This window comes from Magallana gigas, chromosome 6 (assembly GCF_963853765.1).
Source record: "Magallana gigas chromosome 6, xbMagGiga1.1, whole genome shotgun sequence".
Taxonomy (NCBI): Eukaryota; Metazoa; Mollusca; class Bivalvia; order Ostreida; family Ostreidae; genus Magallana; species Magallana gigas.
The window spans coordinates 38,854,656-38,869,754 of record NC_088858.1 but is presented as its reverse complement, the minus strand read 5'-3'; the positions used below and the strand labels follow the sequence as shown (position 1 = coordinate 38,869,754).

Genomic DNA, 15,099 nt, shown 5'->3' with positions numbered 1-15,099 from the left:
CAACGATGAAACAAAATATTTAATGTGTCCTTTCTGAATAAATTAATTTAGTATTCTATTATCACTATTTTAACAAACACAATATACAATAGGACTAAAAGGACAAATGCATGACAAACTACCGGTATTTGATGGGACACAGTACTGATTTTATTGTGAAGTTACTTGGAAATATCGAGTTAGACCATTCCAAGTACACAAGGGTTTCGTGACATCGAATAATGATTTTCCCAGCAACAAAGATTCCGTTCATTTCAAATCTAAAATTTCTGAGACCTGATTACTGGAGTATATTCAACAAGTTTACATACATTTGTGATATGAATGCGTGGAAATCGAGATTTCGATTGTCTTATCTCAGAAAATTATAAATTTATGCTGTATGTAGATTTTGTGGACAACTCATGTATTTTTTGTCTACAGTAGCAAAACACAACTTTGTGATCTCAAAAACAAAAAGGGTCATATACTTCTGTGTGCAGACACGTAGCGTCGTTTTTGACGGGAAAGGGGGGGGGGGATTCATCAAAATAATCTTGACAAGAAAAAAAATGGAAAAAGCAAACAAATTAGAAAATCCTTATCCATGGGAGGGGGGGGGGGGATAACGTAGTGTACCTTTAACTTCACTTACTGTCTATTTCTTTCTTTTCACTTCAAATTTTACATGCTCCCTAAAAAGTGGAGGGGGGGACTCAGTGTTAAATTTTTTTTTAAATGTAACTTTACGAATAGTGTTTGCTGCGAGAAAAAGTTGCCCCCCCCCCCCTCCCCCGAAGCTTCCTGCCTGGTATGTATTAAGTTTGGAATCTGGTATGATCATCATTTAGCATAAAAAGGACGGTACTATATTCAAGTAGTGACCTTTGACCTTGTGACTTCAAATGCAAAGGAGTTATATTTAATTCAAAGGGGTTCTTAACTTGTTAAACACAGTTTGCATCTCCTGATGTCCATAATATTTTAACCACACGACCCCAAAATCATTGGCGGGTAACAGCTTCTTGAGAATGACTCTATAGTACTATCGCTCGACTAAAACATTCGATTAATCGACTAGTCTCTCCGAGTAAAATTGCATCAAAACAACATGTAGTACCCAAAAAATCTTCTTCTTTTTTTTTTTTAGAATAGTATAGTTTTATATGCAGCTTAATCATAAGAGCATGCATTTGCAGCAAAATAAAATTCTTAATTATACAGCTCATATCGCAATGAGTTAATTTATTAAAACTTTGACACTAATCTTTAACAGCCATAGATATAGCCTTATAATCTCGGTTAGCCACCACTCTATAGACGGTTATGACGCATTATAATTCGACTCATCGCTTGTAGTTGACAGTCCGCGTGGATCTGACATCGTTCAAAGAATCTAACACCAAATGGTTTCTGGCTTCGAATAATTTATATTTAGAGATTACATATCAAGAGTTACAAGTTCAAGTTCATTTATAATATCCACCAACACCGTTAAACGTCCGATAATATTGCAAGGTTACACAAAATATAGACATTACAAAAAACTGTCTCTGTTATATATTTTTTAGATAATACATGTATGCAGCATTTATCACGGTGAAAAAATCAGATGATGCAACAGAAAAACTTTTTATTACTCGTGAAAAAGCATGACAGACTAGCTTTTGCTCATATGTATTTCAAATAAACATTTATAATTATCTCTTTTATTTTACATCTAATGAAATGTCAGATGCGACAATTTAAGAATATTTAGTCAAACAGAAAAAAAAGTCAACAACAAACTCTTTCCGAATAAGTTACAGCACAGGGCATTCTGAAAAATAAAACTGATCAAGTATTTTTTTTTTTAGCCTTTTTTGAAACTTTTCGAAGTGTGTAAAACCATCAGTATACACTTCGAAAAGTTTCAAAAAGGCTAAAAAAACAAAAACAATAGCCGATAAGTTTTATTACTCATAAACTAATAATTCGTGTACAGTTTTTTATTCGGCATATTATACAAATCGTTTGCAATAAGGGATTTTTTGTCAAGTTGTGAAACTAACCATTTATCGTTACATCACCTTTTTGACATTTTTAGATGACGTCATGAAATATGTAAATATGCATGCATTTAAATATGCACGAGTAGAAATTTTCTAAATAAATAGATTTCAGCATACTTTATATATATATATATATTGGGGCTCTTACAACTCTTATAAAAAATAATAATCATGAATTATGAAAAGTCAAGAAAATGCATATCCGATAGATACTGAAATAAGATGTATGTATCCAGTTCAAATTGCATATAACACCACAGGGGCTCGGTTGTCGTATTGTGGAATTCTTTAAATATTTGTTCCGGAAGACAAAATGATTAAAATAAGTAATCTTCAAAGTATTTTTGTGTATTGCATTAAAACCATTTACTGAAAATCCCTGTTTCAATCATATTATATTGCAATACACAGAAAGACTCTTGAAATTGCTAATTTTCATCACTTTTGTCATTGGGAACAAATAATAAAGAGCCCCAATATCCGACAACTGAGCCCCTGTATATATAACACAAATGAGTTCAACACGCCCCTACAACAAGGGAGCTGTGAACGCGCGCATCCCGTATAGTTTATCCATCGTGTATTCCTGAGAACGTCTGTCGGACAACGAGACATGTGAACATAGTTATAAGTAGTAACGAGCCATAACAGAAATGTTATGAAAATCATCTCTTTTGCGTTATTTAGGTATTACTTGTAATTTGCATTCGGAAGAAACCGAGACGGGGGGTTATTAGAACGAAGAAATGGGCGATAACTCTGTAATTACGAACCATAAATTCTCTTTGACGGCATCCAAATCGACGGCGCCTTGTTTACTATCTCACGAACATTGCTCACGTGCACTAAATAAATTTTACAGACAGGTCAAGAATGGTGTGTATGGGGATGATAAACGTACCTGTTGGTGTGTTGTTAGAGTATGGGATAAACCTATCGTAGCTGTGATTAATAAAGTCTGAACAGCGCCGAAAACTCCTCGTTTACGTTTAGCTTTGAACAAGTCTGAATTAATTTATACGGAGTGAATTTTAAAAGTATTCGAGGAGTAATTCTGAAAAAAGGGGGGGGGGGGTAAATCATGAATAAAATATAAAATAAGATAATAATGAGTTAATAATTCAATTAACACATGTTGCCACCCCGAAGTCTATCATGCAATTCCCACTGCGTGCCTGAGATTTCCCAATCAAGCTACCTGCTGGTATATTAAACAAAGATGCATTAGAACCCCCGTATTTTCTTGATGCAGCGTTATATTAATGCATTCTGGGGTCGTGATTTATCCTTATAAATAATCCCAGCATATTTATTGGTCTTCTCTAAGTTGACTTGCAACCTGAAGACGCGCTGGTATGTTGTCTTGTTTTGCTCTGTGGAACAATATCAGTATAGATTGTGCGTTGCTGCGGTATATGTTTGCGGTATACTAGTGCTACATCCAGCGTTTTGAAGGCTGGAATACGCTTACTTACTACGTATATATATCTCAAATTGTGTAGTAACAGAATTAGGAGTATTTCTCTGTCTCTCGAGGCTGAGGCGGTGAGCGCGATTCATCATATAAATATCATAAACTCTTGAGAGGAGCATACTGGATTGCCGCTGCCAAGTTTCTGGAGCATTTTTACGCGCGTTTTAAACCCCGCATTATTATCATTTTAACTGAGAATTTACTGAAACTCAACATAATAATGATGAGTGTAATTTGGCTACAACGCACCATGTTATGAAAACTAAGGAGGGAATTTGAAGCGTTGAGTGGTTCTTTTTTTAAGTGTGGAGAAAATCCGTTTGTGTTTTTTGTGCGAGATATTTTTTTTAGTAGAAAAGAAACAATTTCAACAATGAGTGAGTCGAAAAACGGAGAGAAAAAAGTGAAAATCAATGATGACAGGGGTAATGTTGTGGAAGTCAGTGAAAAACATGGACCTCTGTTCAACGCAATACCCAAAATGCATTTATGTGGAGCCGCTATCCTCTGTCTTCTTAACATTGCCATTCCTGGGTTGGGTGAGTAGAATTGGGTTTATTTCTCTTCAAAGATAACCAACATTTATTTATAACACTTTACAGAAAACGTTTTTTTTTTCTCTCATGGAAAAAAAAGATATTTCGGCAATGCAACGATAAACGTATCATAGCCGCCGATATCTGATCTTATATATGTAGGGCAAAAACTGATCCGCCTCGGGGAACTGATTGTACAAGTCTGGATGCTGCACATGCAAGCGCGTTAGTAATTTCTCGTTTGCGATATAATTAACTTATTAACTTACCCTTTTTGATATACCTAGGGTTTTTCTCGCACCTGGAGGCACATCATTTACGGAATTTGAGAGCTAAAATGTTTCAGCTGTATTAAAGCATAGAGAATTTCATCTGCACAATTCACATACGAATTGCACATGTATGCTAATAAAAAAAAGGTAAAGAGAAAAAATGCGAAAACGACACTGCAAAGAAAAAAAAATTCCTTTTCCCTGAAAGTTAATGTATATCTATTAACGTTAAATTTTATCTCTTAAGTTTGGTTATTAATTACTTTTATTGTCAGTAGATTTATAAACATAAGACAGTGCTTCTGTAAGCTGTAAGATGTACAAAAAGCGATGTTTTGTCTGCGAATGCTCTTACAATTATAAAAAGTGACAAGGAGAGGGTTTATAAAGGCTCTTTGAGTTCCGGTACGTCAAATAAAGTATGTGCGTTCACATTTGGAAGATAGATAATTTAGAAGGATATAAGTGGGGCTACTTGAACCCCATTAAATGATGAAACAAATAAAAAGTACATACTACAGGCTAAAAGAATCATACATAGTCATCTAATCACCCACCCACCTCTCTCTCTCTCTTTCTCTCTCTCTCTCTCTCCTCTTTTTGTCTCTCTTTCTCTGGTTATTTTCTTGTTAGCGAGTGTCAAAATAGAAATGATATTAATTTGATTGTGAAGAATTTATGTCTCTTATCAGTATCTAGAACTAACGAAAAAGATGCGATGATGTTGGTTTATCAGTGATCATCTTTTCATACATCAGAAACCCCCTGTTGTGCTTGCTATGTGGGTAGGTGTGGTCCAACATCCGACAAAATGGCTCTCTGATAAAAGTTAATCTTTAATTTAACACAAACATCCCCTTCACCAAATCCGTTCTTTTTTTTTTTATTCCTACAGAGTTTACCGTCAAAATTTATCTTCTTAGAAATGTTCTACAAAATGAAGTTGTATGTACATCTGGATAGTATAAATATTGTGTATCAAAGGTATTGGGAATTCCAGGTATCTAGTATCTGAATAGCTTCTTGTGAACTAATCAGTCTTTTTCTTAAGAGAGCGCTGTCATCTAAATCAAGCGCTATTACCATTGTAAATAATAACCGTTTGCTTGTACAGTCTTTAATCATTTCTTGATTATTGGATTGCCTTTTGGTGTGAATGGTCTTCATTGGTGATTTGTATAAAAGATTAAGAAAACGGATATATCATCATAGCGACATCGATTGTTGGATGTCGCAAAATCATCCTCACATAGAACGTGATCTTTTTTATCAAACATGCGGACACAGTGCTCTTCATACGTGATAGACACGAAGAAAACAGTTACCTCTCAAATGGAGAAAAGGCTACCGGGTCAAGATATTTTTCTTCTGCGTAATAGCAGAATGTTAACGCTCACAGCGCCCAAATGCATCAGAGTGATAGAAGCTGTAGAGAATTTGGCGCTTCAGACAGTTTATGGTCAGTCGTAATTTCCTGATCGCTACGATTCCAAAGAATACAATTCGAGCACCATCAAATTCTGTGAGCATGCAAAAGTGATGACACTGAAAATTACGCAAATACCGTTTAATTTTTTTGATACATGGATACTTTCTATTTTACTTTCTCAAAATGGCAAAGTTCAAAGCACGACTTTGAATAAACATGACCAAAAACCCTCTATAGAGGCATATATAATAGATCTGAAGAGTGCTTTGAACTAAAACAAAGCACAAAACTATAAGTGCGTGTGGTATGTCAAATTTCAACCATGGATCCGAACTGAAGTTTGGGGGTTTTCTGTTTAGAGCTCCGTGAAAAGGCTGGTGTATAAAAATTCTGACACTAAAACATTCTTCAAATGAAGATTGAATAAACAAGGCTCTGAGCTTTAGACGTTTGCTTCCTTCGCCATTCTGTGGGTCCGCTCATGTCACTCATCGCATCCATTGCTTCTTCTTTAATAATTGACTTCAGCGGCCCCATTTGGTCGTGAAATAAACAAAATCGAGATTTGTATGTAATTAAACCCAAGTAAGTCGCATATCATTACACTCTATGTAATTATATTTATATACATAACACAATAATACAGTCTGCATTCATTGTGAACTCACTGATGGCAAAAACAAATTCAGCTCATCATCTTCTTTATCTTCCAGACACAAGGTGAAACATCCATCATGCAATACAATATGTAAACAGGAAGAGAATAATGATGTTTGCCGCACTGTCTACTCTTCCGGTTTTCTTTCTTTTCACGAGATTGCAAAATGTTATATAAGTTTCAACTGATGGATAATGCCAACGAAACGTGTAGTATTTAGTGTTTAAGGAGCGTATATAGAGATCGAAGAACTAGCAGTCTTGAAGGTTTTGGCAAACCTATGTAAGAACTGGCATTTCCTAAACTGTACCTCCTTTTAATACCTTCAAACGTATGCCAAGAAAGTTCCAATATCAAGAAATTTAAGAATTTGAAAAAAAAGGTTTCATTTTATCGAAGTAAACAATGCAGTCAGTGAAACCAGTTCTTGGATTATGGTAAATCGCACAATAAAGCATACAAAATCTCCGTTGGTTCTGATGGGCTTAGGGGAGGGTAACCATCGGGTACAAACGACACAAAACCACCCTCCATCCGGAATGCCCATGCACTTTTCTCGTCAATTCTATATTGCATGCGTCTAAACCTAACCAATGGCAATGGGTTTTATTAAACTCATAAAGTTTACAACTGCAGTATATCATTTATTTATTGGATGTTATGTTAGAAAAATCAAGAATGTGGGTATTATTTTCGAACCATTTTGAGTACAGTATGTTTCTCCTTTTCTCAATCTGCGGTACAGCTAGCTCTGATCCTTTCATTATAGGAACATTTTAAAAGCATCATTACGTACTCCCATCTTGTAGAATTCTTCTTATAGCGTGTACATGTACTTGTATTTACAACTTATTTGATTTGTGGCGAATTAAAAATACCGTTTGAACAATTTTTTCGCAGTCTGGGGAACACTTTCACATCTCTCAACCCTCCTGTCTAAATCCACTCCGTCGTCAATCGCTCGGGTTTTTCTCATACTGACTGTAATTTTTTTTTACCAATTGTATTGGCACTTACTCTTCATTTTTGTCGAGAAGGTGCTTCAGCAAAATATGTCGAGATGAAGTAGGAAGCAAAGCTCTCGCTGCTTCTCTCTAGAGACTCGGGTCACGCGCACAGAAAAGCTTGTTTTCCAGGTGCATATCATTGTCAAAAACAATGCTCTTTAACATGGCTAATGCAGGCATGATGTTATGAAGAAGAGACGCAATATGTTGCAAAGAAAATAATATCGTACCTCACTAAGTTCCGGTACAAGCAAGGAAGTCTATTCTTATGTATAAAATTTATCGCCGTGTTAATGTTTTGTGGCGCCATTATATTTGATTTACAAGAATAAAATTTACGGTTTGATGATAGATTTGTCTTCTGACAATAGTAAACAGTTCTCTGAATGGAGGATCAAAAAATGCATACACTTAAAAAGAGCGTACATGTCTTCAGCTCTAACGGAGCAAAACACTCTCAAAACATTTAACTTCTCGCGTTTTGTTCGAACACTTGCTTATCCTCTTTCAACTATTTTAGCGCAAAATGAACTCGCGTATGCGATGTTATCTTGTTTTCTGACATATTTTTGATACAGTTTAATTCAGATAATATTTTTTCATGATTTTAATTTCAAACAACTCAATGCAAGCTCTTTAATTTGACTATTTGGGTATTTTGTCTTTTCAGAACAAAACCTTTCCCTTGCAGTCTTGTTTAATAACCCTAATGCCATCCTATTCTCATGTTTTTCTGCCCTTACCTTCAACTGTTAATGGAATTTATTTGAAACTCTTTTCTGTTTGCAGGAACCATCATTTCTGCGTTCACGGTCTTTTGTGGATGCCCTACAAAGATTGAAAAACGAATGAACGCGTTCCTTCTGAATATCCTAGCAGGTTTCTTACAAATGGTGACATTCATAATCATCGTGGGCTGGATTTGGAGTATTCTTTGGGGCATGAATTTTGTACAGTTAGCTAGTAAGTTGACACACGGTTTTTTTTTTATCAAAACAATAGAAGATTCTCCCAGGGGACTTTCAGTACCTTGATTAAAGAATGACAAAAACATATCCCACTTCATCAGTCAATTTACAGAGAGAGAGAGAGAGAGAGAGAGAGAGAGAGAGAGAGAGAGAGAGAGAGAGAGAGAGAGAGAGAGAGAGAGAGAGAGAGAGAATTTGTTAAATGTAAAGTGTATCACTTTAATAGTTTATAGCTTTCGGTGGTGAGTCCTAAATTTAACTGTGCAATCTGCAATGGTAATCATATTCTCTGTCCCCGAGTCACTTCTGGGAGATTCTTTGTGGGTAGATGAACGTGACAAGTCCAGGGTTATCTTATTCTTAGAAAAAACAGCCTCGGTGTTTTTGATCTTAAAAAATATTTCATAACTTTAAAACCATCGAAGACTTTCGGTTCATATTTTGTTTTGGATCCATTATGCTTTAATAGTTAGTTCACGCACCTGCAAGTTTTTACCATTTTAACCGACTCTTACAGAAAATCTTAGGGCAGTTAATGAAAAATTGCGTACGTTTTTGATAAGATAAAGACTGCTTAAAATCATTCGTCGTCTTGTGCATTGAAAATGCGACACGGAATCAAACAATACAATGCCAGGGCAATTTATTGAGATGCAACACTTGGCATTGATCTGTCTTCTCAGAATGCCTGCTCTGGGAAAGCGCCATAATCTTGATAACGACCATCTGGGCAAAATGGGAGACTACTTGAATTAATTCATTGCCTACTCAAAGAAATAAGCCTAGATGTTAAAACTTAATCACATTTTGATTGAAAATAAAGTCAAATAGTGCGAAGGTAGGGTTCATTTTAAAAGTGTAAAAAATCTGCACAGGCGGGAGAGTTGAAGAAACTGCGCCTCCATTCCAATAAAAATCTTTTTTAAACATTGTTCTACCTTAAGCCATGTCCAGAGTCTGTATATATAAGTTCTCTCCAGATGGAATAGTGGCGTTCATATTGGCGCGGTTTGCGACGATGTCATCCTGTATTATATGTTCAAAAAAGAAAAAAAAAGATACTTGTACAAGATGGAACCCGTTTGAAATGAGACTTAAAAAGCAATTAAAATTGTTAAGGACATGCTAGTAGGTAATATATTTTCTAGCTAACATTGATTTGAATTGATTGACTTTCTTCCAGAATTCCTGAGTTGTTTAAATTATTCTTCACGTGTTATGTTATAAAACGCATTGTAAATTACTCATTTATGAACCATATTGTACATTTTTCATTTCAGTTGCTAAGGGCGAAGAACAGGAAGCAGAATTTCAGAATCTTGGCGGACCATATTACGTCCGGCGGCAGAGCAGCGTCGATGTTCCCTTGGCTTAAGAAATCTGTCAGCTAATTTCTGTTCTTGTAATAAATGTCCATTTTGGTCTTTTGAAGAGGCTCTTGCTTGGTGTAACTCTAATATAAATAAGCTAAGGTGCTTTCCGCCAGCGGAAATGAAGGATGCGTCTTAAGAGGAGAGTTATTACTTACGTCTAATTATGACATGCATGAGTGGGTATGTGTACCAAAATCCGGACAATTTGGTGTATTTAGCGGTAACTCTTTATTGGTGCTTTTGTTTTTTGTTCTTTATATTAATTGCCATGTTTTTAGTGTTATTTATACCTTAAGTTATTTATGTGCAAATACTTTTCATATTATATTTTGCAGGGATATATGAAATAAAATATGTTTGTAAATAAGTTCACTCTTATATTTGCATAATACAGAAAATGGACAGTTTTGCCAGCATAAAGTTCGAAATGCTTTCACAGAACACTTTTGCCATTTATTTTCTAATGAACAAGCAGCGCTTAAATCACTATATAATGGGGCTAAGGTTCATCTTGCTCGACTGTTCAACACTCAAGATGAAAATAGATCCAGCAAACAATAGGAAGACAAAATGATCAGAGCAATGTTATGTTAGTTAATCTACCTCGAGAGAGAAAAGTACATTTTAACTATACATGATATCGAAATTCAATGAAATCAATTATTTAACTGGGTTCAATTAAGTTAATATTACTCTTCAGTAACTATTTATCAATTTTATGATTAGTGAAGTGAATTTAGTAAGTCTATACAAATAATTGATTTGTCATATTCTGAATTTTTGATTTACCAGTGACAGTATATGCCAAATCAACAACAAATCGGTTTGCACCGATTGTTTTTACAAATTACAAACCAGGATCCTTAAGTTTTCCCCATGGCGATGATATTTACTTTAATATTAGAAGCAACACTAACAAAACAAAACGAAAAATCATAACAATCTATACTTGTTCATTTAACAAAACGCTTGAATTCATTTCCTGTTTTTTCATTAAAAATGTGTATATATGTTCTAAAACCCCCACTTCGTCTTACCAATGTCATACCGTACCAGATGGTTATGATGACTGACAAGCGAGAAAACGCTGGAGCTCTGGTTTACATCTCTGAAAAGTAAAGCATTATAATTAAGTCGCGGCAAATTATAGCCTCGTAGAGTTTTTGTAAAGACGTAAAATATTTTTGTATTAAAAATAATGTTTGATGAATTAAACATGTTTACATTTCCCGGTGTCTTTGTCTGTGATAACACTACGAATCGATTTTGTAATGTATAATTTAATACATTTCATCAATATTAATACCTAAATCAGTAAGTTCACTGATAAATCTACAGATGTCGTCAGCCAGGTCCACCCGTCGTCGTTTGTTTCGACTTATATCCTGGAACGTCTTCGAGGTGGTGAGTCAGCAATGATTTGCCAAATCGTTGCCCGTCTGTAGATGGCTTCCAGCTCTGCACTGCTTTTCTCCACCATAGCCAGCATGATGACTTTTCTGTTGTTGTGGAAAGTCTCTGTATTCCTGCTTTTCTTTCTTTCCCCTTAATTTCCAGGGCTGTCATTGCTCTCCACGTAGACTGGGCTGGGAATCCTCTGCAGCCAATCTCCACTGGAAAACCCCTGGACTCCATCCTTCGCTGCGGATGTCATCTGCCAGATCGGTAGGCCTCCTCGCATCTCTCTTCCCACTGGACCGTAAGCTCCACCATCATTATCTGTTTGCCTTCGTGGGACAAACATACGATGTCAGGGCGGAGAGTAGTGTTGAGAACGTCTGGAAATATCAGCCGTCGTCCGAGATCTGCCTGCATCTCCTATGATGTTGCTGAATCCAAAATAGACTTCTGTTCCGAGGGTTTCTTGATTATTGTTGGGTCGCCTTCCTTCACAACGTTGATGTATTTACGGACGTCTCTCTTCTGCCCTCTCTTCTTCCGTTCCGTCTCTATGATATCAGCTAGCTCTCTGAGTACTTGGTCATGTCTCCATCTGTACCTGCCCTGTGTCATAGAGACATTACATGATGATAGATGTGTTCCAGAATACCTCTCTTTCAACATAGATCGTAGTTCATATTTTTTGTTAGGCCCTATACTTGTGTAGGTTGGTTGGCGATGGCAGCAGGTCATACACTGATCTTAAGAGGAACTGGATACGGTGTGGTTCAATCCTCCAGATCTTTCCACAATTCAGCTTCCTCTCTGTTGTTGTCCATCTCGTCCATGCACCTTGGCTTCCCATTTCTGTTGCTTTTGCCTTTCTTAGTTATTCTTCCAATTGGTGGATCTCTGCCTGTACCATTCCACGTTTCTCCGTGTTGTTGCTTTTCATCCAGCTTTCTCTGTGACTGCTTCATAGCCCTTGTCTCTCCTCTACTACTGTGCAAACTATGTCAGCATGCTTCAGCCTGCTTTCTGCCTGGTGGACTGCAGCACTGGCTGACCACTGCCTTCCAGTTTTTATTTCTATATATCCCTGCTTTCCGGATCTTTTCATCCTTCGAATCTCTAACGAGAGAACTAAACGGGCTGTGGTAACTTTGAATTCTTCAACCAAAGATGATATTGGCAGCTGGAGTTTGGATGAAGCACTATACAGTCCAAGACTAGTAGAGCGTGGACGGACGCCCGGAGCCACCCTCGGAGGAATCTGTTTACCGTCCTTTCCAATGCTTCCACTGTCGTAGAGGGTTAGATGCCATAGTAGACGGGGAAGCAGGCCATGTTGGTACATCCACGCTTTGAATTTCCCCGGCAGCTCAGTCTTGCCATGCTCTCGAGTCCCTCTGTTACTTTCCCATCCAGTTGCTTGATGTTTCCCTGGTCCTTCGGATTCTGAGTAAAACCGTTTCCTTAGGTACTTCACGGGTTTGTCCACAATAGATGGAATGTCCTCCTCTTGTATCTATACAAACTTCTTTGTCACTTTTCCTTTCTTTATAATTAAGCTTCTTGACTTGTGGGGCTTGATTCTCATTCTTGCATCATTGACTATTCTATATTTTTGTACAACTGCTAAAATTATTTAAAACTAAATAATAAGGAATCATTCTTTGAATATTATTAGGTGATCAAATACGGTCGGACATGATCAATCTATCTATAAAGTTACTGGCTTTGATCAACCCCGACCGTATTTGACCACCTCATAATACTCAAAAAATGATTCCTTGTTCCTTAAATAGAAGCATTTTTCTTGTTCATTTGCATTCTGCATAAGTGAGTCCTGTTGCAGATTAGTTTTGTGTAGTACTCAATAATTGAATCAAAATTTATGTTTTCAACTTTAGACTGAAACCATTGACTTAGGAAGATGAGAGCAAGGCTTCATCTCTCAGTAGTGTTCAATGATTCTAAATGACATGTTGGCTATTCAAAACCTTGATCCTTTATCATTATTTTTTCCATCCTTGATACTTTCATGTCCAAAAGGGGTACTAAAAAATATAGTAATTATGTCGCGAAAATTGTAATAAAAATGGCTTGATATCGACCTTTTAATTAAAACGTTGCTTAAAATTTGAACTACATGTACATATATGCCAGAATGGTAGATTTCTGCGCTGTAAATAGCATATTTTAATTTTCTATTAGAGAGGTGCTCTGGCGGTAACGATGGCCGATTAGGCTCAATTCTAAAAAGGCTAAGACATAATTGTCTCGTTATAACGAGTTAGTATCTCGTATATAACGAGTTAATTATTTCGTAATAACGAGAAAATTATCTTTGACGGTGCTCTGGTTTTTTTATGTTCTTGACTTATCACTCCATATCATGACGTGAACATATCAGAGAGAGAGAGAGAGAGAGAGAGAGAGAGAGAGAGAGAGAGAGAGAGATCTTTCTTCTTGTTTACTTTTTATGAAAAATCTAATATACTTTAGAACCAAGAATACTTCATGCCAATTTTTGTTCAGGAAAAGGGTCCATGAGTTCAAGCTACTTCAAAAGAATCCTGCACAAGTGTTTTAAAATCATTTCAAACTTGACATTGAGAGGGAGGTACATGTAGCTTGAATCTCCCAAGAATATGATCTAATAAATATGAATGTAATAACATTTTCTGAGCCTTGGCAAATTCACATTATTCGTGGTCTCGTCTACATCAGAGAAAATGGCATACTAGTCTAGTATTCCTCTTGGAGGGCATAATTGGGTAAGATAAATCGGTTTCTCAACACGTCATCAATTAACACATATATCTATCAAATAAATATACTTCTTATCACCTTGATACCAGAAAAATACCCATGAAATGTCGTTAAAAAATGATGCCATTTATATACAAAAAAAAATCCAATCACCAATAAGTGTCGTCTGCGAGGCATGTGTTGCACTCCGTTTTTTAATAACGACATAGGAGGCAGAGATAATCGCCGCCTAGAATCTCTGGGAGGGCATCCACGTCATCACTTATATCAAACTAAGTACTGGAATGAAATAGTGGGGTTGTTTTTTTTTGTATGTCATGTACTTTGACTAAAGAGTTGATCGGCTTTGATACGCTAGAAGTGCGTAAACCGGAGACGAAAGCACTTTTAAATTGTCATGCAAAAGACTATTTTACATCTACTGAGTATTTTCTCCGTTTATATATCTTATAAGAAAACAGATACATGGTATTAAACACCGTGTTTTTCAAAGCATTAGGCAATTTATGGATGTTTTACGCATTTTAATAGTAAATTCCAATCTTTAAAATGTTTTCCCTGTCTAACTTTGTTCAACGTTTATTCAAATAATAATGTACATGTATATATTTTTTTTAAATGGTGACTTGTTTGTTTGTTTATTTCATTTTTGTTTGTTTGTTGTTTTTTTTTTGGGGGGGGGGGATGGGGTATAAGTGGACCTTTTGCATGCATATAAGAAATGGGTCTCGATCGCGGAATGATGTGTCTGATAATCCGTTGTTTTATTAATTTCATTCACTTTAAACGAATGATTCAAGACCAAAAGATTCGAAGAAACTTGTATACGGGATAAAACAGTAGCGATCATCGCTGAACAAATTCATCACAGATATCGTGATTTTTCAAAAATGAAATGCTTCTTTTGTGACCAATGCAGGTATGATTGTAAGCAGTGAGAATTGTAGGAATTATATAAAATACAAAAAGGAATATTTTCAGCATGATATAGTGAGATATAGAACATACTGGTAGTAAAGAGGTACATTTTTCAATTTACCTTATTTTATAGATGGATGTGCATGTTAATTTATTTCTTACCTTTATATTTTATTTTAAACTTCGTTTTATTCGTAATTCGTTTCTAGCTGCAGGTCTGTAGCTCCCGGTCTGAAAAATTCGGAGGTCCTCCATCCGAATTTTTCAGACCGGGAGCTA

General features: G+C 36.0%; 1 protein-coding gene across 1 annotated transcript; it reads left to right on the top strand.

The window, feature by feature from the left end:
* Positions 1-3,365: 3,365 nt before the first annotated feature.
* Positions 3,366-10,114, top strand: LOC105346429 (protein stum homolog). Its single transcript, XM_011454984.4, has 3 exons — positions 3,366-4,043; positions 8,196-8,369; positions 9,655-10,114. The coding sequence occupies exons 1-3, from the start codon at positions 3,878-3,880 to the stop codon at positions 9,747-9,749; spliced, it is 435 nt and encodes a 144-aa protein (XP_011453286.1). The 5' UTR covers positions 3,366-3,877; the 3' UTR covers positions 9,750-10,114.
* The last annotated feature ends 4,985 nt before the right edge of the window (positions 10,115-15,099 follow it).

Bases quoted from the DNA above. Each gene is read 5' to 3' on its own strand.
- LOC105346429 (XM_011454984.4), top strand. From the start codon at position 3,878: ATGAGTGAGTCGAAAAACGGAGAGAAAAAAGTGAAAATCAATGATGAC. The intron at 4,044-8,195 runs GTGAGTAGAATT...TTCTGTTTGCAG, and splicing joins CATTGCCATTCCTGGGTTGG to GAACCATCATTTCTGCGTTC. The intron at 8,370-9,654 runs GTAAGTTGACAC...TTTTCATTTCAG, and splicing joins GAATTTTGTACAGTTAGCTA to TTGCTAAGGGCGAAGAACAG.